Here is a 23,048-nt window from a genome sequence, read left to right as displayed (position 1 = left end):
GGGTGTATATCACATACTTTGTTGGGTGTATATTTCTGAACTGATATACTGTAATATATTCAACAGTTGCACTGTTCTAATATTTGATTGTCCATGGGTGTATATTACTTGACCTTGTAATGTTGCTTGTCCTTGTATATTAATGCTTGTTTGAGTGATACCTGACTGATATCTATGGGTGTATCTGACTCATATCTATGGGTGTATCTTATTTATATCCTTGGGTGTATCTTGCTGATATCTATGGGTGTATTTTTCTGAACTAATATACTGTAATATATATTCAACAGTTGCACTGTTCTAATATTTGATTGTCCATGGGTGTATATTACTTGACCTTGTAATGTTGCTTGCCCTTGTATATTAATGCATGTTTGAGTGATATCTGACTGATATCTATGTGTGTATCTGACTCATATCTATGGGTGTATCTTATTTATATCCTTGGGTGTATCTTGCTGATATCTATGGGTGTATTTTTCTGAACTGATATACTGTAATATATATTCAACAGTTTCACTGTTCTAATATTTGATTGTCTATGGGTGTATATTGTCTGACCTTGTAATGTTGCTTGCCCTTGTATATTAATGCATGTTTGAGTGATATCTGACTGATATCTATGGGTGTATCTGACTCATATCTATGGGTGTATCTTATTTATATCCTTGGGTGTATCTTGCTGATATCTATAAGTGTATTTTTTATTTCAGAAAAAATGACAGCCAGAAACCAAGTTGGAAGAAATGTAAGTGTGCTTAGATGAAATAAATGTCAGATAGGTAAATGTGTTTAAAAAGTAAATAACTCTGTATTACATTTTTCAATTAACATGGTTGATTAAACAGAATATTCTTTTTAACTGTAGGACGAGGTGGACCACTTTAGAGTGGAATATGCTTCCAGGATTCTATTCCATGACATGAATTTAAACAAAGCTGAAGCCATTAGAAAAAGTAATGCAATAAGACTATCCAAGCCATCCTCGTTTTTATTGAGTCCATATTGTCAAATAGATTCTGAGGATATTGACACTGTTTAATGTAAATGTTATATAGTCCTGTAACAAATTGAACACATGCTGTAAAAAATTTTCAATTATAGTTCTGTTTATTGTAAAATTTCTTTCAATAATTAAAATCTCTCTGCTGTATTCAAAATGTATGAATTACAAGTACTATAATATGAAGGAAAAAATCAAACCAAATATACATCCATAACTTGCCATTTTTTACACCCAAAGAACGTTGAATATACACCAAAAAATCTATCCCCATAATGCTTTATCCCTAAAACCCTAAACACGAAACACTTAAAACCTAAACCCTAACCCGTACCCCGTAAACCATAAAACCCTAAACCCTAATACCCAAAACCCTTAAACCATTGTAAAAAAAATAAACAGTATTTTATAACATAGAGATCCTTTGCGTGCTTCTCATCCCTGTCCAGAAGTGGTGATCCAAATAAATTGGAATCCATATATGACGGTCTTCATAGAGATCTGCAGAATATACCCAAACACAGACTATAAATACACCCGAAAAAAATTAAATTTACACCTCTGCTACAGATTTTAAACAAACATTATCTGAAAGCCACTTGTTGTCCACAAGACCAAAATTCAGCAGAAATTCATTCCAATTCCTATCAAATGAGTCTTTACTATGAGAGTTCCAAACAACTTCGCTCATTTCTTGTTCAATTTCTGCATGTCCCTTGTACCCGTTTAATTTGCTTGGAATCTTCTTCATGATGTGCCAAATACACCAACAGTGAATTGTTGTTGGCATACAGGCCTCTAAAGCCCTTTTCATTGATGCGCATTGATCGATGAAAAATCCTTTCGGAGCATTTCCTCCCATGCAACGAAGCCAACATTGAAATAACCATTTGAATGATTCAATTTCTTTGTTTTTCATCAAAGAGCATCCAAGAAGTGTTGACTGACCGTGGTGATTCACTCCGACAAAAGAACCACAAACCAAATTATACCTGAAACAAATTACCATAGTGTAGAATGGAAAATCATTACGTACATCCAACAAATGCTTTGTATACACCCAAAAAACACCCAATATACACTTCTGTGGCAGATTCATAAAACACATTAATTAATTAGAATCATAGAAAGGGACAATTTATTACCTGTTTGTATTGTATGTGGTGTCAAATGAAATAACATCTCCGAAATACTAGTTCCTATAAAATTTTCTAGCATCTTCAAGGGTGGTAAATGTCATTCCAACCTTTGGAACAAATTGGTCATCAACAACAGAGAGAGGCTGCAGAATACACCATGTCAAAAACTAGAAATACACCCAATCATTGGTAATATAATACACCCGAACGGCACCAACTCAACCAAAATGACAATAAAAGCCATAAGCTGTAAATATACAGGCTGCAGAATACACCATGACGAAAACTAAAAACACACCCAATCATGTCTCATATAATACACCCGAACGACAACAACTCAGCTAAAATAACAGAAAAAGCCATAAACTGTAAATATACCCACACTCCAGAAAAAATACACCCAAACAAGTTTTGATCTACACCCGAGCGTCTGCTATAAATTCCAGATAATCAATCAAATACATTACATTCAATCCACAGATTTATGTTGACGCATTAGTCTCACAGTCAATGTTCACGAATTATTCAACTACACAATGCTATACAAATTACTGCAACAAAATTCAGAGTAAACGTATGTAAATCAAACCTCAGGAACTTCGTTAGATTCAAATTCATAATCCACTTCGCCCTGATTCTGCTGAGAATCTGAGGTTGAATCATCCGTTATCTTCAAAACGAATCCAAACTTTGATTTCAGTAAACAAAAATCGATAGAAAACGAAGCTAGAGTTAGAAAGAGAGAAGAACAAGAAGAAGAAGAATGAGAAGAAGAACGAAGAAGAAAACAAATCTAAAAATAAAGAGAGAAGAACGAGAAGAAGAAGAACGAGAAGAAGAAGAACGATAAGGAGAACGAAGAAGGAAACAAATCTTTTAAATTTGGTAGTTACATATACGCGGGATCTTTATATAGCGCGTGTATTGGACGTAGGGCATGCAGCACGTTTTATGAGTTTATTGCTTAATGAACTTGTAAAACATACAAGCCCTAATGGCTTGTATGTAGAGCTTTTCTGTTCCATAATATTACTTAATACGATTCGGTGCACTTGACGAATTGTGATTTTAAAAAAATTCCTCATCAAAACACCCTTATCCTTTACTAACCCAACTATCATCAGAATCATTCTTTTTTCTAAAAATACATAAACCCTTATTAACACAATAAGAGTGACAATCAATTAAGCAATTAACAATCAATTCCAATGAAGTAATTAACAATCCGTCCTTGGCTGAAATTTTAGGCTTTCAGCATGCCAGTATTGGCCTTGGTACAAAAGATAAAAATAGGGGTTAAAACTTAAAAGGGAGAAAATAGCGGCTGCTAGCTTTTTTTTTTTTATTTTTTTAATAATATCACAAATCAAATTAGTTTCTATAAAATTTTTAGTCAAATATTTTGATTTTTAATAAATTTTATTTATTAAATTAGTACAAATTCTCTCATTAGAAGTTAAGATATTTAATAAAATTAGTCCTAAAGATATAAAAATTATCTATTCTTAATATATAAAAGGAGGATAAGTTTATGTGTATTATTTTTAAAACATATTTCTCTTATTACTAATGCCATATCAGCAACATTGTTTACTTGGCAAAACTTTAGAATCAACCACTCAATTTTTGTCAAATCAACTATTATTTCTAAATCAGCAAAATATATATATATGCAAGTAATAGAAATATATGTAAATTATGGTACAAAATTACCAATGACAATAATTAGAAATTAATAGTGTCTAACTAAATTTGTAACCTACAAAAATATTGAATCCATATCTTTATATTTATTATATCTCACCGTTATAAACAATATAATAAATTTATAACCACAATAATTAATTTATTAATATCTATAAATAACTCATTAAACGTAATAAACATTCATATTATAGATGTCATCATATCGAATTTAACACAAAAAATTTATTTTCGAACTACACAATATCTCAAACTTACGGAGCATCACTCTTTGGACAATATCATCAAACAAACAGACAATTGGTTTATCAAAGTTCGCGTAGTTTATCTATGGGAAACATTAATACCCACAAATGAAGAGAAGTCTCTTTGCTTTAGAAATGATTATATTAGATGAAAAGATAAAAAAATAAATATATTTATTATATTTTTAAATTGAATTTACGAAAAAAATATTTTAATTATTTTTATTTTTTATATTATTTTATAATATTTTATATTTAATTGTATTTTAATATCATTAAAATTATACTTCTTCCAATATATTATTTATTGTTCCTATTCTAATAACTTAAAAAAATTAAATGTAATAAATTTTTTTAACTAATTATTAACTATGATTTACTAACACTTCAGGAAACACATCTTTATGTAATTGTGAAAAAAAAAATATGATGAACAAATTCAAATGTTTGTTATAAGAAAAAAAAGTCTATATTATAAAAAATTTGAAAATAGAAGATACAAATAATTTATATAAATCAATTAAAGATATAATAAAAGCAAACTTTTTATTCATAATTGCTGTAAAAGAAATTAAAGATTTAGTTTTGAACATTCTCCAACACTATTTTAAATTTGTATTACTTGAGACATTATCTGATAAAGTGGGTCAAAAAAAATATTAATAGATAATTTTATTTTATACTATTTCAATTATTCTTATTGAAAACAATTTATTCAAACGAAATTTCTACACATTTTTATTCTTTTTATTGTAGATATTATTGAAAAACTACATGCATTAAAAAAAAGTAGATATTGAAAGAAAACTTACAAAAACACAAAGAATGAAATTGATACTTAAAAGAGTAAAAACATATACCAACAATTTATTTTTTATTTACATATATAGTTATTAATAAAATACTAATAATTTTAAGCATATCGTGTTAAAAATCACATTATAAAAATTTAATATTTAAATTTTTTGTACTACAAATTATTTTAAATAAAATATCTTTTAAATTTAACTTTAGTTTATATATATTTAATTTAATTCTATAAAACATAATAATTTTTAATATTTATTATCGCGTGCATGGCACCAATCTTATTTATGCGTCGATCTCGTTCTAGTTAAAAGTAATTTTTTTTTTTTTTTGGTGACCAGTTAAAAGTAATTTAAATGCCCCATTCTAGTTAAAAGTAATTTAAATGCTTATACTTAATTGTTGAAACTTGTTGTAGATTAAAGTATATAATCTTCAATAACTGTTTTTCTTTTTCTCCAATGATTTGTACCCAACTAAGCCACTTCCAGAAATAAATAAAATGCAGTATGAGGTAATCTCTTCCCCCAAAAGAGTAAGCTTAATGTAACTACCGACACCTTTGATAAAGACAACCCTCTCCAAACCGCAAAATAATTATTTCAAAATCTAAGTCCCTATATTGGAGAGCTTACATTAAGTATTGTCGGTAAGCTAAATAGATCAATCAATTGAAAGTGAAAATTCAAGTTAACAAACATTTTTCAATTAAGCATCAATTATGTACTAGGCCTTATGCTTATTTAACTAATGCATTCAGTTGATCTAATTTAATCTAAAATTATATAATTCTTTTAAAATATTTTTTTAAACTATTAATATGATTTTCATATCCCAATCTCTAAATATATCTATTCAATTTTCGCGATTCTTATTCAATTAACACACATCATATTAGAATCTATTGATATTAGTAATGATTACGAATTCTAATTTATTTTTTTAATACTTAAAAAAAGTAAAAATTTCAAATACATAATGTTATATTTTAAAAACATCAAAAAATAAAAATATTGAAAACCTTTTTTTTTTTAGAAATTAGGAGAATAATTTGAAGAATGAATTAGGATTTTTAATTAGGTTTAATTATTCTGTTAGTTCCTATAGTTTTGTGAAATTTTCAATTAGGTCTTTATATATTTTTTCTTTTTAATTGGGTCTCTATATTAATTTTTTTTTCAATTAAGTCCTTTTTAGTAATAATTGACTTAATTTTATAAGGATCCAACTAAAAAAAAGAATTAGTATAGGAATCTAAATAAAAAAAAGTGTAAGAACTTAATTGAAAAAAAAAATTGGTAAAAAACTCAATTAAAAAAAAAAAGTATAAAAATTTAATTAAAAATTTTGCAAAACTATAGAGGAGAAATTAAACCTTTTAATTATTATTATTATTATTGATTAGAGTGGGGTGGCTAACAACTCAGATAGGCACAACCGCTGTTGTTGTACGGACACTGGAAGTGTCTCTGAAAAGTGAAAACCATATCAACATAAAAAAGAAAAGAACCTTTTTTTAGCAGTCACAAGAAGAAGCAGCCACCGCCATTATTGACCCATCACGCAGCTCAATGAGTTGGATGGAACATTGATGTTTCTGAAGCTGCACAACAACAATTGACCCTTGTTCATTGATGATGTAACTGTAACTGTAAGCATTGTACTTTCTCTCATCTGGGTTCTTATGTTCTTATCAAAGTTTGTTCCTTTCTGTTGATCTGTGTTTGCATCTTCTTTGGGGGGTCTCTCATTTTTCTTTTGTCTTGTTGGGTTCTGATTATACATCTGGATTTAGCTTCTGGGAAAGTGATGGCAGCTGAAAAAAACAAACATCTGTCTGTGACTTATGAATATATTTAGATTTAGATCTTTCATTATATTTAAATATTTTGTGTGACAATTTTTTTTTTAATCAGGAAAGATTTATTTATTTACTTATTTTTTTAATTTCTTTTGACTGGATCAGAGATGAATTTATAGTGGGTTTTCTTAGATAAGAAAAGAATAATATAACTTGTTTGACTGAGTCTTCAAACTTCAAACTGAAGATTAACAATAGATCATGATTATTACTATTTTCTTTTTCTTAACTGAGATATCAAGCGTCAAGTACTTTGTTAAGGGAGAATGAGCCTCGTCCGCTCAACTGATTATCATGATTAATTAATGGCACAATGAAGTTATCTATCTATTTATTTATTTGTTACATGACTTTTCCAGTCTAATGTTGTGATGGGATTTAATTAGACATGTGATTATGTTTTTGTTGAAAATTTGTTTTTCTGATAAAGTCTTTTCAGTGTGGGTAAAATTGCTTAGGGAATACTATCATTACCTAGTGAATTCATCACTAGAATTTATGTTATTGTCATATTCAATATTTATGAGTTATGACATGCCATCATTAATTCGGAAGATCACAATATTCACCCTTATTATTTTTCTGTTTATGAGTAAAGTATGTTATTGTTATCAGAATGTTCATAATATTTATGACATACCACATTAATTCAGAAGATCGTAGTATTCAAAATATTTCACTTTAGGCAAATCAAACATTTATGTTGCCAATTTAACAGCGACTCATCACTATGTAATATTAGTCTGAAAACATTTATCATTTCATATCTTCGAAATCAGACACAACAAAATTGCTATACTATATAGTTCCAGAAGATCTGTGTGTAATTTAGCTTTTCATCCCTTACAGAACTTAGTTTGGATTAGTTGTGTTGGACTTGGATAGCACTGTAACTGAGCCAATAATGGGAATCCATCTTGCATTGTTTCTTCTTTTGAGTGTTCTTCGCGTTACTTTAAGTCAAGATATAGCACATGGTTCACTTCTGGTTGATGGAGCTCAAGCAAAAGCCGAAACAGGTGATAACTATGTCTGTGCAACTATTGATTGGTGGCCTCATGATAAGTGTGACTACAACCATTGTCCATGGGGACATTCTTCTGTTTCAAATTTGGTGAGTATTTCTCTTAATTCATGTTTCTATTCAACTCCCTCTCCCAATTAGGACTCTGGAAAAAGAAGCTTTAGTCATTGTTCAATTCAATGTGGATTGATTTTTCCAGGATTTGACTCATCCTTTCCTTGCCAAAGCTATCCAAGGTTCGAGTATATTTGCATTTGTTCAGTAACAATAAGCTTTCTCTAATACTTGCTCTGTTACTTTTTATCTGTCACTGTTACTTTTTGATACATCCTTGGATCTCTGTATTTGGATACTAGGAAGTATCAGAAATTGACAATAACATATAAAAGAGAAGGGCGTGAGTATCATATCCGGTATAGTGACTTAAAGTATGATGTTATTCTTTGAATAATGGTTGTGTGATTAGCTTTCAAGCCTTTGAGGATAAGACTTGGAGGTTCTTTGCAAGATCAGGTGCTGTATGATATAGGACTGCAAACTCCTTGTCATCCATTTCAAAAGATGAGTGGTGGATTGTTTGGATTTTCAAAGGGATGTTTACACATGCAAAGGTGGGATGAGCTGAATCAGTTTTTCAATAAGACAGGGTGAGAATTTCTTCACCCTTTGTTGAGATTTCGGAATGACTTCCAACTTAGCTGCATTCTAATATTCAGTTGTATACTTATATGGCTTCTGTGGTAATTTAATTGGACTTTGACACTTGCAGAGCCATTGTGATTTTTGGACTGAATGCACTCCATGGGAAGCACCAGATTAGGCATAATGTTTGGGAAGGAGCTTGGGACCCTCAGAATACTTACGATTTTCTTAAATACACTGTTTCGAAGGGATACAAGATTGATTCATGGGAACTTGGTAGGAAAACGGATACTTATTTGTTAAAGTCATCCTCTGTTTGATGCTTGTGACTTACCTTTCTTGAATATTCTGCTGTAGGTAATGAGTTGAGTGGTAAAGGCATTGGTGCTAGTGTCGGTGTTGCGCAGTATGGAAAAGACTTGATTAAACTCAAACAAATTATTGATGTATTGTATGAGAACTCCAAGTTCAAACCTTCACTCGTAGCACCAGGTGGATTTTATGAAAAGCAGTGGTATGACAAGCTTCTTCAAGTTTCAGGTTCTGGCATAATCAATGTTGTGACTCATCACTTATATAATTTGGGACCAGGTTGGTCTATACTTACCTAACTCTTTCTAGTTTCTACTATTGTCATTTTTACCAAATACTGTTTCCATTTCATTTTATCTATCATTGGAAGTGACAGTGACAGATAAAAGGGAATGGACCAAGTATTTGATATTGTAATATATCTATGTAATCCTTTCTTTTTCTACTTTTCCAATTTCTTGTAAGCAGTTTAGACTTTTGACTGGAATCAGTCAGAATCAGATGTAGTTAATTATCATTTTCAGGTAGCGACCAGCATCTTGAAAGGAAAATTCTAGATCCTATACGCTTGAGCAGGGTAGAATATATTTTCCGCAATCTTACAGAAACCATTCAAGAACATGGCCCTTGGTCTTCTGCATGGGTAGGAGAAGCTGGCGGTGCATACAACAGCGGCAGTCCTTCTGTTTCCAACTCATTCTTGAACAGCTTTTGGTAATCTTCATCGTCCATTCGAGGATTATGACATTGACATTCTCTCGAGTTTATCTTTTATGCACTGACAGTATAGAGTGCATTAATTGTAAGTTTGGAAATTTCAATTTCTTACAGGTACTTGGATCAACTTGGAATGGCTTCCACCTACAACACTAAAGTTTATTGCCGGCAGACTTTAATCGGAGGGAATTATGGCCTTATCAATGTTACCACTTTCACTCCCAACCCTGACTATTACAGGTAAGTGGAAGTTGATAGCTGCAAAAACAAAAAAGATTTATAACACTAAATCAGTGCTGAACATATCTATTTCTGTTCTTGTGTATGAACAGTGCACTTTTGTGGCATCGGCTAATGGGAAAGAGGGTTCTTGCAGTTTCAAGTGATGTTTCTTCCCCATTTTTGCGCACTTATGCTCATTGTTCAAAAGACAGAGTAAGTGCATTAACTTAGAAAAATACAAGCTCTCTGTTTGTTTCAAAATTTTCAAGCTTTGTTGAAATTCTCATCAATTTCATCATACAGGAGGGTGTGACACTACTACTTATCAACTTAAGTAATCAGACTCGTTTCATACTCAACATTCGGAACCCTGTGACCGCAAGTGTTGAAGAGAATAACACGGCCAAAACCACCCAGAAAGACGATGACTCATTCATTGCTCGCCTCAAGAGGGCGTTCTCCTGGGTCGGAGCGAAAGGATCAGATGTGACATTCAGAGAGGAGTACCACTTAACTCCAAAAGATGGTTACCTTCGAAGCCAAACCATGGTGCTGAATGGTATTCCATTGAAGCTAACAAACGAGGGAGATATACCAACATTGGAGCCAGTAAAAAGCAATGTGCATTCTCCAATATATATCTCTCCTTTGTCCATTGCATTTATTGTATACCCCAACTTTGATGCCCCAGCTTGTTCTAGGCACCGAAAACTTTAAAAGGATGTGTGGTTAGAAGAATGTTTTTACACTCTTAGAAAATTTACACCAAAAATCTTATATCTGAATGGTTTTACAATATAAGATTTCAGCAATTTGAAAATCTTTTACAAACCACACGTCTTCTAAAGTTTTATCTATTGAATGTTGTACACTACACACTAGGACCATGGAATTGCATATCTCATGATAATTGTAAGTAATGAGCATTATAGCTGTTGCAATAACATCATATTTGAAGAAACATATAAGTTGTATAATGAACTTGTGAATAAAATTGTTGGTTTCAATTATTTTAGTTTCAGTTGAAGTTAACCCAAATTCTATCTTAGCAGGTTTATGTATGAATCATGATATAGATTTCATAAATAATCTCAAATATCAAATCAAATACTATATTACAGAAACAATTTTTTGCCCCCATAAAGTGCATTGTACACGATGATGATGATGACATCAAAACTATAGTTTCATAGAATGTTCAAATCCCCATCCACAGAATAATGAAAAGTGTTGAAGCAGGGTAGGAAGGAAACAACACAAGTTGAAACCAATCTTATTATGATCTGCATCAGCACCGGCCTATTTTCTGAGTAGGTGACGCCCGCGTTGATTGGCACCATTCATGCGGATATTCAACATATCTGCATCAGTTTCAAAACCATCCAGGGCTTTGTTTTGTCTGCAACATTATCAAAATCACTTATAGTTAATTTCCAGTTAAACTATAACCGGAGAAAGCATCGATGTTGATCAGTTAAACTATAATCCTCACAAGAAACTACATTGGTGTTCAATAATATCTACAACTTCTTAGAAAGTAAAATTAGAGAACACATAATCAATTGACTTACATATCGATTTCAGATCCCATGTCAATAGCCATGCCTTTAAGTTCTCCCAACAGATCACTTAAATCGGACAGTGCATCGTCTTGCTTTCCATGTTCAACCTGTTTCGGGACACTATTCAGTATCTGAATTCAACAGTAACAACAAAGAAAACACTGTACAATAATATGAAGGGAGTATGACAAACAAAAATTGCAGCATCCAGGCTGGAATAATAATAATAACTATAGCATGGTAGGTTATTGGTATGAGAAAAATACAATATTCTAAATAAGAGCAAACTACTAATTTGGTCCCTAGAAGATCAGTATGTATACTCTACACCTCAAGGCCAAAGAAGCTCGTGTATGCTACATGTCAAGGTATTAAATCATTCATGTGATGCTTCTATCAAAAGTTATTCGAAGATATGGTTTATGACAATGGCAAACTATCTTGATCACAACACAAGATAATTGGACACACCTTCACTGCATTGAAACATACCTCAACTTTTTCAAGTGCATTTGTTGGCTCAGAATGTGCCTTCTGTGTCCTTGACTGCCCTTTAGAAGCAGAAGTCAGTCCCAACTTCTCTTTCTGTTCCAAGTGGCTGCCCTTCGTTCTAACAGGATCATCTGTGTCATGAAGAACATAATGTCAATGGTCAAGATACTCCTAAAATTACTAAAATTTACAAGGTGAACAGATAAACATAATATTAACCTCTGAAAACGACAGGTCCTTTAACTGTGCCTGGCTTCTTTGGTTTCCAAGTTTTGGAGAACATGCCACCAAGACTTCCCAAAAGCTTTTCTCCCTGCAACCAGTAATAAGATAACGAACATTTAGTCGATAATGCCATTCATATTCTCCTTGGAAAGGAACGCACAACAAAAGCCGCAACATTGTTTTCACCAAGGTATAACACCACAAAGAAACCACCAATACACTAGGCCCAAAACAATTGCGCTAATTAACTATGCAATAACAAGAACAATACCCGACTCAAATCTTGGTCAATGTCAACAGCGACATTGTGACTCCTGGTAATCTGCTCGCCTTGTTGATGCAGCATCACCAAAGTTTTGGTCGCATCCTCTCTTATCTCCTCAGCTATCTTCAACGAGTTCTTCACCGACTTGGTGGTCTCTTCAGCCTTGTAAACAGCATAATTCTCCAACTCTTGCACTGATTGACTCTCCAAACCTCCAGTGTCACGGAAATCATTCTTATATCTGTTCCGATCGGCAGATGAATAGGCGTAAGATGAAGATGAACCGTGCCCGTGGGTATCAACAACATCAAAGGGGTTTGTGCTAACTTCATGTGAAACTAATGCATGGTGATCAGACTTCCTCGCCGAATTATACTTCCTGTTACCATTTGCCTCATCATCAGAATCAAACGGATTGGAACCTGATTTAACATGATAGGCAGGGTCGGCAGAGCTAGGCTTAACAGCTTTCAGAGGAGATTTCTTTGAACCAAACATTCTCTCTCAGAAGGATTTGATCAGATATAGACAAAACAATGATCCTATCTGATATCAAGACAAATTAACTTGTACCTAAAAATGCAAGCAAGAACTATTCAATAATCATTGATATAAGCCAACAAACAAAACCAAACAAACAGAGTCGAGATTCTTAGCACACTCATCAGGTAATCAATTACAGCGAGTTTGTAATCCCCTCAAAAATCGAATTTAGGGATTCCTAGTTTTACTTTTCTCACTCTTCCTAGTCAACACGAAACCAAAATTCACAACAAACTTTGAAGTAAAAAAATCGAAACTTGACAAAATAGCTGCTAAGAAAAACAACAAAAACAGCATCCCAAGTTTTTATTTTTTTTAACAGAAACCATGTATAACAGAACAATGAGAAAGAAATCACGAAGGAATAGCAGAAACCACATGAAAAGATCGAAAATTGAAGTGATAAAAAAAGTAGGAAGCATGAGATAGTTAGTTACCTTGAAGAAATGTAAAGAAGAGTGCGAGAAGTGAGAAGAGCAAAGTTGAATAACACGAGACGCGCAATGAAGAGGAGAGATAGATAGAGAGGGTTGGATTGAAGTTTGAAATTGGCAAAGTAAACGCGGACAAGGAAGCTACTTTGTAAATACAAAATGGAAATGGAAGCATTCAAGATTCAACCACGTCAAATAGAATTTATTTGATCATTTATTAACTTGTTCTTTATCCATTCTGTTAAAAAAAAAAAAGAAAAAAGAATATATTGAATGATATTCATACATAATCCAATGCTAATAACTAATAAGTGAAGTCTAATTATGTGTTGTGTCAAATTAATAGTTTAATTTCGATTATTGATGGTGTAAAAGATTTTATACGTTATTTAAATATTTGTTATTTTTTATGATATGATAATATTCAATTGAATATTGTGTAAAATTAAATTCTTAAATATTATTTTTGGATTTTAATAACTTACCAATTAATTTATACTTTTTATACATTTCAAATATTTATTGAATAGTAAATATTATAGAAAGAAAAAATGTGTTGCAATTAATAAAAGATATTTTTTGTATATTTTTAAAACTTATAAATGTTCAATTAAATTTACTAATTATCTTAATAAATATGATATATGGCATATAATAAGGCATAATAACATCGTTTGATCCATCTAGTTAACTTATCTAGTGAGATAAATTTTTGTTATTATGTTGTCATTTTAATAAATATGTATAATTAAATTTTAAAAAAAAATGAAAGAAAGAGATGCATATAAGTTGATTGGTGAACTATGCAACATATATATCAAAATCAACGGCTATAAATTACATACTAGAATACAAAATAAAGATAAAAAATAAGTTAAATACTACATGTATTTATATACATACAAAATAATTAATTTTTTGTGTACCCGTAACATTTTTCTATTAAGAAATAAGAATAGCATATCAATTTATCCTTTCTTTACATTTGGACCTTGTTTTGATTTAGATGGTAATGTCAGTTTAAACTCAGAAATGTCAAACAGAGTATGGTTGACAAAATGTAATAGGATAAAGAAGATTTGATGTAAGTAAAACAACAGAACTCTATTGTTCCATCTCCTTCCACCAATCAAAACATAAAAGTACGCCCTAAGAAGCTATACAATACAATGCCAGATCAAAGACTTTGAAATTGAAATGACAAGCAAAAAACAGTGATCACAGCATTAGCTCTACAAATTTTGATCACATGTTAGCACTAATAAATTAATAATCTCAGCTAGCAGTTGTCCCATTTGACTCCAAATTTTGCTTCTTCACCCTAGCAGCATGTTTATGGCCAGTAAGGTGAGCATTGAAAACTGTCTCGCTGTTGCATACAACATTACAAGCAGTGCACGTTCTAACAGAATTTGCAGCAGTGCCACCTTCTACAACCTTGAGCTTCTTTGCCTCGACATCCAAGTCCTTAGCCTTCTTTTCTTTTGGTTTATCGGTATCTGCCTTTTCCTCCGATTTCACTTTATCAGTATTCGGCTTTTCCTGCGGGCCAATTAACAGTTTGGTGGCATTTGCACTGGCTTCTGGTTTTGACTGTTTCTCCAAGTTTTTGAGATGTTTCTTCCCCGCTAAGTGTGAAACATACATATCCCTGCTATTACAAGTAACCTTGCAAGTGTCACACCATACAGGTTGCATAACCTTGACCTTCTTTGGTGCTTTTTTCCAAGGACCAATACCTTGACTCTTAAATGCAGCAATGTATGGACCAATCCCGTTGTTGGACATCAACGCAACCTGTCAAATGATCAAAGATGACTTGAGTTAGAAAAATCTAATTGTTCCCTTAATTGATCCAAGTATAAAAATACAAGCAGAGAAAGTGAGGACAGAGAAATAATAAGGATTGCAAGCAGTTAACCATAAGCCAATAACGTCGACAGACCCAATTTTAAACCTGATAATATATAATTTAAAACACGAATTTAACAATTCATAGTATCCTCCGTCATCAAAAGTTAAATATCGGATAATGGATATACTTGATTGGCATATCATTTAAAGATAAGTCATTAAATATGAAGGAGTAAGTATTCCAAAGTTATTGGCTCCAAGGTTAAACAGTTATAACCATTCCATTAGTAGCATTAGCGAACCAGTTCTACAAATCAAAACCCGCTTGGAATTCAGTGGTTAAGAATTCATAAGGTTTAGTGATTAATGCTTAGGAATAATGAGAGAAAGGAGCCTCAGATTAGCATTATGGCACATTCAACATAGCTGCAACAACTCGTGTACTATGAGAACACGATGCGCAAATATATTGCTGCAGCTTATGCCTATAATACTCTCATCATCAGCTTCTCCTTCTGCTCCTACCATTCAATTCAACTTGCCCCCAAATACAAACATCGCCAGAAATTGGCACACCTTAATTATGGTTTTTGGTTTCATTCAACTTTCGTGAGGCAGGGGTGCAGGGCTACGAGAGATCCCTTTAAATATCAAGAGATTCATGCTGCAATGTCGTTTGGACTCTTTGGAATTTAGCTGGGTAATATCAATTTCTTTGTGAAACAAGTTTAATACAACAAGTTATGCCTACAAGAGGGTGTTTGGATAAGCTCTAAAAGAAATCATGAACCATGGCATAAATATACATGAATAAGGAGAAAAAAAGGAAGCAAAATCTACAACCTATGCATCGAAAACAAAAGGATAATTAAAATTACAGTTCACCTGAGCCGCATGCTTTTTTCCTGCTATATGTTTGTTATATACATCTTGGCTGTTGCACACAATGTTGCAAATTGTGCAAATCTTCGTAGAATCAACGGGTGCACCACCATTTGAAAGCTTCCGTTTCTTTACCTCGTTGCATACACTTGTTTGACTTTGTACATTTGCTTGCATGGGATTAGCAATTATCTGCATATTCTTCTTGTGTTTCTTTCCAAATATGTGCTTTTCATAAACGTCTTTGCTATTACAATCAATTTTGCAAACTTCACATCTCATTGATTTGGAGCCTATGGTTTGGTTAGCCGTCTCATGAGTGAAATTTTGCTGTAACCATGTGCCGTCGTAAGTCAAAGGCAAACTTGAAGACATTGATGATGATGATCCAACAGCCTGCATTATCAGAATCAATGGAATCCAGAACCAAAATGCAAATTTGAGTATAAATCATCTACAATCCAAGAGGACAAAGGTTAAATAAACTTTTCCTTTTTCGGTACTGATATCAAGCGCACTTTACCTCCCTAATTGCATTTCTATCATCCCTATCAAAAACTAAGCATTCCATAATCAATACCTAAAATTCCATAATCAAGATTCCTCCTCCCACCGTTAATCATGTTTATATGCAAATTATATAAATAAATAGCCTTCTAAGTTCAAACAATATCAATAAATGCCCCCCAAGTAGCATAACACAAGAAAAGAACCAAATGTCGTCGTTCCCAAAGCTGAAGACTTTGATATACTTACAGCATCATATCCAACGGATTCAGGTTGTTTAACGATCCAATTCTGAGGATCAGTTGATTGTGGGGCAGCATAAGAGTAAGAAGGAGCAACGGAAAGGGTTGGATTTGAAAGATAGGAGCTGCAATTGGGAACTGGGTCGGTTCCAGGAGGGTGAATAGAAGGTTCTGAAGCCCAAAGGAATGGGTTTGAAGATGGATAGAAATGTTGCATCTGCTGCTGCTGATGTGGATACATATTTTTGGGGGTTTAGGGTTTACAGTGAGGCCACTCTCTCAACTGATGATGTTACATTTGCAACAACAGAAACACCATGATCGGAATTCGGAAGGTCGAAGAAGCGCACACAGGTGAACCTAATTGGAAATGAAATTGCAGAAGCAATTCCCCTAAAGAGAAAGGATTCAAGGGCTAATAGCTGCTTCTCTGTTTTTGGTTTCTGGGCCTTTTTAATTAATGGGCTTCCATCTTTTTGGTGACTAATGGGCTTTCATTTAATATCTCTACTTTTTTTTCTTAAGTTTTGATTTTTCTTTTTTCAAATTGACGAGGAAAATACTAAAAGATTTCAATTGTTAATTTGTTACAGAACTTTACAAAACCGAAATTTTATAAGTTCATACAAAAAGTTGTGATATTAGTACTTGATATCAATTTAAATGGAGCTGCATTGTAAATATAAATCTGATATGAGAACATGACATTGCTACCAACAATATTAGGGAGGTTTTTTTTTTTCTTTTTATTTATTGATTTACAATCTCGTGGATCAAATGTTCAATGTTAAATGATAATTCTAATAAGGTTTGAGCTTGCTAGTACTGTAGTTTCATTTAGTGGCATCTCACAAATACATTGCATATTTCCCTTAACATGACATTGCTAGTACTGTAGTGAAATTTTGATGTTTAAACTTGTTTGTGAATTTTTAATAATAAATTATAGAAGTTTTTTTTTTTAATCAGAGATAAGAGACTTGAATCCGTAACCTCTTAATTGAGTATGGGGAGACTATGCCATTTGAGTTATTACTCATTGGCAATAAATTATAGAAGTTATTATGTAAAGTTGTGAAACTTTGAATTCTATTAGCTTAGAAATCATTGAATTTAAATATTTAAAATTCTATGTTGAATCTTTTATAATTTTATTTCTATTTAAAAAAGGTTCAGTTGAACTAAGAAGAAGAAGAAGAAGAGGAGGATTAGAGGAAGAAGATGAGCGAACCGAGGCCAGTGCCAAGGAGAGAGAGTCCATGGGGAATCACCGGAGAGGGTCATCGTGAACCCAAAGCCCACCGATGTAACGACCGTGTTGAAGATGTCGTTCAGGTGAAACCCCCTTCATCAATTTCACCCCATTTTTTCCAGTTTTCAAAATCGTTTCATTTGTGTTCCATAGTTTGCATTTTTATGAGGTCCATTTTGTAATTTCTATTGTGAATTGTGATCACGAACCGCCAACCCTTCGGCCATAGCCATTAGAGCAGAAGGATCAGGATAAGTTATATTGTTAACATAAAAAAAATCCGATACAATCGGTTCCAAAATCGGGATAAGCTGCAAGTCAACGAAATGTCCTATTCATCATTCAGTGCCATTGTTATTGTTATTACATAGTATGTGTATCTGGCCCAACGGGATTTAACTTGGATCTCCTTAAACATTCATAAAGGGCCAAACATATATTTAAGTCGCATGTTGCTTTTGTTGTTTTTCATTTTGATTTTATTTTGTTTTGTTTTTATTCTTTCTATGTTCATGATTGTTTGGTTTTCATTTCGTGCAATTTTGCCCTGAGAAAATTGTAAATGAGTCCCAAGTTTCATAGTTTTCATAGTGACAATGGAAGCATTCTTGCTACTAACATGACTCTTTCTAAATTGTGTCTCAATGTGTAAAATTTGTTGAAATCTCATATTAGAACACAAGATAGAGGAGAGTAATATGCAAATTTTGTATATGTATATATACAAGTATATAACCTATTAGAATGGCCATGATAGAATGGCTAATGTGATTTGAGTTTTGAGGTCTATGGTTATTTCAGCTTGTTATCTTTATTTAGTTGGTATAAACTTGCTGTTATTATCTCAAATTGTGTAGGCTTGTTTCGAGGGAAACCCATTTAAGACAGTTCCAGGGCCTTTCAAGCTCTTCTGGAAATGCATGCGTTCTAAACCTGGGTGAGTAGTATTGTTATCATCTATCTATGCTGGACTATGAATATCTTTACTACTGAATGTTGTGAATTAGTTCAACATTCAATTTCAACATATACATGTCTATATAGTATATACTATTGCTATATTACATTAGGTTACTCCATAAGTTCTTGAAACCTAGAGAGGCTTTATGCAAAGAGTTAGTCATTATTAGAATCATATCAACTATTTCTTGACGCGCATACAATGAAGCTGGCAATTTTATTGGGGGCAGGAGTTTTCCTATCTCACAAATAGCCCCTAAAAGTTTTCCAATTGCATTTTTGCGAGTGTTTTGTCATGTTGCTTATGACAGTTTTGGATTTTGCAGTGAGGAACCAACAGAGCCATTTACCTATCTGGATTTGGAACCTCCAAAGAGAGAGGAGAAACCTGTAAAAGTTGAGTAATGCCATTCCTACAAATCCCTTTGGTTTCAACTTTATCACTCAACATGGATGCTTTTTATGCAAATCATATGTAACTAAATCTATCTCTGTTGTTTTGCCATGCAAAATAGGCATTATATGCATCTTGTTCTGCGGCATATGTTGGCATGTTGCTTGTCCAATAAAAAACATGGCCACTTGCATTGTTGAAATAACAATAATTTCTTGATCACATGTTCATTGTTATAATCGCCACAAATAGCATGTTTGTTACATAGAATATAAATTCCAGTGTTTGCAAATCCTTGCTCCACCACTTGCTGTAGAATTAAAATGATAAAGCATACCTCTTTCCTAAGGAATGATAATGTTGTCTTTCAAAATTTAAGTATCATTCTTTTTACGTTAGGACATTGAGTTACTTTTGAAATGTTTGGAATACAAATAGAAGGGAAAAAAATTAGAAACAATTATTTATCCAAAATGCAGGGACAAAAATAATATTGTATCCAATAATTTAAATTAGACAAATGAGTTTGCAATTATATTTACTTTGTAAGGTACTTGATTATTATCTTTCAAATGTCAAAGAAAAACTTAAATAACGATTCCAACTTCAAAGAAAAATTGGCGCTTTACTCTGTAATATCTTATATCAATGGAGCCATGTGATAAGTCTTCTGTAATTAGTTTATATTAAGTTTCAAAGTAAAATGTTCTTTTGCAAAATGAGTTTATATTGAACTCACTGAATAAAAGTTGCCAAGGAAAACAACATAACATGAATGAAAAAGGCACAATAATTGTGATCCATGAGGAAACACGCCATTATTTTCACTCAATCTAAATACATATCACGTAGTCCTATTACATTTTGATGGTGGGTTGGACATGTCCCTGTCCCTCATATAAAAATGACAAGAGCATGAATTCAAGCTTAATCCTTGGTTCTCTATAGAAATATTTGTAGTACTTACTATTTTTTTAAAACACCAAGTTGATTCATCATCTCCACTTTTAAATAGAGTGTAGAACTTCAAAAAAAAAAAAGGATCAATATCTCAACCTAACAACTCGATTGCCCTATGAGGTTTGCCAACTCTCTTGAGGCCCGGTTGACTGAGTACTTAATAAGATGAAAAGCACTTTGACCATTCTATGTATCCATTTAGAAATCAATTATTGGCTCTCCAACATTAAGATTTCTTTCCAATGTCCATGGTAAGTCAAAAAGTTTGGCAGTGATGAATTTGAAGACCTTATTGACATTGATATTGTAGGTGGCACTTGAAAAGAACAATGTTGCATTGAGGGCTTTGGCATATGCTCTTGCCTGTTCCATGTGACAAACACATCACAAACATCAATTATCATCTTGTTTAATATATGATATTCTGTCTTCTAAAGCTTATGGTACTCAACATGCTGTGCTTGTTAATTAATAGGCATGAGAATATGGGGTGGTGGTGGATTCGTTTTCCTTTAGGTTCAATGATCATTAAACATGCATTGTTTTTTACTTTTTTCCTAAATAATCAAACATGGGGTCCATATGATTAATTGAATATTAGGTATGAACCAGTTTGCAGAGATTCTTTAAAGTTATGCAGGCAATTCTACTCGGTTTTAAAGGGAAATAACTGGTTTATTTTGATCTATTTTGATATCAATTTAAATTTGATATATTATCAGTGTAAAAATAACTATATTGATATTGACCGTGTGAATAGTCATAAAAAAGTGATGTGATTAAACAGTTATGTAAAATGTTTTACACTTTCAATGTATCAAAGTAATACTAATTGTTTATCACTGAGGGTTAATTTTATTTTCACTAGATGCAGGAGTATTATACCTTAACTTTTTTATGGTAGATGATCAATTAAGAATGTCTTTAAATTTTACCTGACTGGCTATGGTCCATTGCATATCAATTGGGAGCTGAATGAAATCATCAAACTTGGTTCCTACCAATACTGGAATTGCTGTCTGCAAAAATTTAAGCACACATCATTAATAAACATTCTTGAAAAACTGCCTTAACACCTCAATAAACAAGATTCATCATATATAAATCACAATGCCAAAATATATAATAATATACCCTGTTCCATTTCCTGGCTTCTTTATACCACCCTATGACACTGAAATCAACCAATTCACAACCATGCAATAAAATTGAAATCAGATTGGTGGGAACTCATCTAAGCCAACTAGATTGAATTCTAAAACAAACAGCAGATCATGTTCATACCTGTTTAGTGTGCATCTACTAGTGAGATCAAACATAATCAAAATTGCCACAGAGTCCTTGCATGCTAATGGGATTTGGTCCTCTGATTTTTCATCACCTGCATGGATTAATTAGTTAACTAATTACAACAAAAAATTCTTAACTTGTATCTTAATCATGTATGTATGTAAGTAGGTAGGTACCTGCTATTTCCCAGATAGAATATGAGATTCGAGCACCTTCTACAATTAAAGTTTTGCTATGGTGTTCACCTTGCTTCTTATCTTTTTCAGTTTCAGCACCTACATATTTCATCTACAACAATAAAAACCATTAAAATTTGAATTCAATAGCTGATCAAGATAGATTAAAATTTGATTAAGAAGGCTAACCAAGAAGCTTGTTTTTCCAATATGGGAATCACCCAAGAGGCTGATCTTCAATGAAACCAAGTCAGAGTCCATGTCATGTGTGTGAAGAAGCTGATGAGGTGGTGTTACCGGCTCCACCAACTCCACGGCGGAGGAGGAGGAGGATGGTAACAGCATGCGGCGGTAGAGAGAAGGAGGGGAGCAGAGGAGGAAGTGGTGGAAGAGGCGATGAATGTATCGCCGGAGGATGGAAATGCGGTGCTGAATGCGGCGGCAGAGGCTGCCTCGGATGACACTCCGGCGAAGCTGGAACATGTTTTCTTGTTTCTTTTCGTTGAAAAATATGTTTGCTGTTTTGTTGTGTTTTGTGTGTGTGCTTTGTTACCTTCATTCTCATGAGTATATAAAGAGAAAGGGCATTGTTGGAATAAAAAAATATGTATATATTATTATAGGAGTATTCCCTATTATATTTTTACATGTTCTGAAGAATAATTGATGATACCTTCAGACTCAAGTTACTTCAAAATTAGACTGTACATTTATGGAAGGGAAGAGGGTCTTTAAATTAAAAGAGTTGACTCAATTTCAAATAACTCTACAAAAAGAGGGGAAAAATGAAAAAAAAAATTGGATAAATTGTCATTTTCAAAAGGTTTAATTATTTTTATTAATCCTATAGTTTTATCAAATTTATAATTAAGTCTCTATATTTTTTTCCTTTTCAATTAAGTCTTTATATTATTTTTAATTTTAAAAACAGTATAAAGACTCAATTAAAAGAAAAAAATATATAGAGACTTAATTAAAAATTTGACGAAATTATAGAAACAGATAAAACTTGATCACAAGAGATTTCTATAGTTGTGAATTGATTTTTATTTATCTAAAGGTTCTCAATATTTGTTGGAGTAAAGCTAATATGAAATACATTAATCATTTGCACAGACACATTTTTAATTTCTTGGTTTAATTAAGAATTATTTTAATTTATTAAATTTTAAGGCCATAATAAAAATGATGAAGAATCATTTTTGGCTTGAATTTGTCTTTCTTTTTTTATTTTTTTATATTTTGGATTAATGTCTGTGTATAATTTTGTTAGTTATTATTGGCAGTTCAATTAAGCTGGCAATAATATTAATAGACTATATCTTGCATTTTCC

At 32.3% G+C, this 23,048-nt stretch overlaps 5 protein-coding genes across 6 annotated transcripts; 2 read left to right on the top strand and 3 right to left on the bottom strand.

Moving 5' to 3' along the window:
• Positions 1-6,313: 6,313 nt before the first annotated feature.
• On the top strand, positions 6,314-10,697 carry LOC130944138 (heparanase-like protein 1). The gene is made up of 10 exons (XM_057872311.1): positions 6,314-6,549; positions 7,609-7,873; positions 7,983-8,019; positions 8,250-8,430; positions 8,553-8,701; positions 8,783-9,016; positions 9,262-9,451; positions 9,569-9,694; positions 9,787-9,889; positions 9,980-10,697. Exons 2-10 carry the CDS (start codon positions 7,664-7,666, stop codon positions 10,391-10,393), a joined length of 1,644 nt encoding a protein of 547 aa, XP_057728294.1. The 5' UTR covers positions 6,314-6,549; positions 7,609-7,663; the 3' UTR covers positions 10,394-10,697.
• Positions 10,698-10,762: 65 nt separating this feature from the next.
• Positions 10,763-13,358, bottom strand: LOC130944139 (SNAP25 homologous protein SNAP33). 2 transcript variants are annotated; one of them, XM_057872312.1, is made up of 6 exons: positions 13,201-13,358; positions 12,227-12,793; positions 11,950-12,043; positions 11,710-11,861; positions 11,248-11,345; positions 10,763-11,075 (listed from the first exon to the last, which is right to left on the bottom strand). In XM_057872312.1, the coding sequence occupies exons 2-6, from the start codon at positions 12,716-12,718 to the stop codon at positions 10,976-10,978; spliced, it is 936 nt and encodes a 311-aa protein (XP_057728295.1). In that variant the 5' UTR covers positions 12,719-12,793; positions 13,201-13,358; the 3' UTR covers positions 10,763-10,975. The 2 variants fall into 2 exon arrangements, with proteins under 2 accessions (XP_057728295.1, XP_057728296.1); XM_057872313.1 differs by having other exon boundaries at positions 11,731-11,861.
• An 815-nt stretch (positions 13,359-14,173) lies between these two features.
• Positions 14,174-17,066, bottom strand: LOC130943608 (uncharacterized). Its single transcript, XM_057871552.1, has 3 exons — positions 16,690-17,066; positions 15,937-16,329; positions 14,174-14,994 (listed from the first exon to the last, which is right to left on the bottom strand). The coding sequence occupies exons 1-3, from the start codon at positions 16,921-16,923 to the stop codon at positions 14,473-14,475; spliced, it is 1,149 nt and encodes a 382-aa protein (XP_057727535.1). The 5' UTR covers positions 16,924-17,066; the 3' UTR covers positions 14,174-14,472.
• A 695-nt stretch (positions 17,067-17,761) lies between these two features.
• LOC130945226 (uncharacterized) lies at positions 17,762-19,510 on the top strand. Its single transcript, XM_057873953.1, has 3 exons — positions 17,762-18,017; positions 18,792-18,871; positions 19,221-19,510. Exons 1-3 carry the CDS (start codon positions 17,904-17,906, stop codon positions 19,297-19,299), a joined length of 273 nt encoding a protein of 90 aa, XP_057729936.1. The 5' UTR covers positions 17,762-17,903; the 3' UTR covers positions 19,300-19,510.
• Positions 19,511-20,048: 538 nt separating this feature from the next.
• On the bottom strand, positions 20,049-22,239 carry LOC130946575 (septum-promoting GTP-binding protein 1-like). Its single transcript, XM_057875365.1, has 6 exons — positions 21,904-22,239; positions 21,715-21,826; positions 21,533-21,629; positions 21,383-21,422; positions 21,184-21,267; positions 20,049-20,611 (listed from the first exon to the last, which is right to left on the bottom strand). The coding sequence occupies exons 1-6, from the start codon at positions 22,195-22,197 to the stop codon at positions 20,447-20,449; spliced, it is 792 nt and encodes a 263-aa protein (XP_057731348.1). The 5' UTR covers positions 22,198-22,239; the 3' UTR covers positions 20,049-20,446.
• Between the last annotated feature and the right edge of the window lie 809 nt (positions 22,240-23,048).

This window comes from Arachis stenosperma, chromosome 8 (genome assembly GCF_014773155.1).
Source record: "Arachis stenosperma cultivar V10309 chromosome 8, arast.V10309.gnm1.PFL2, whole genome shotgun sequence".
NCBI classification, from domain to species: Eukaryota; Viridiplantae; Streptophyta; class Magnoliopsida; order Fabales; family Fabaceae; genus Arachis; species Arachis stenosperma.
The sequence above is the reverse complement of the archived record's forward strand: the minus strand, read 5'-3'. Positions and strand labels throughout refer to the sequence as shown.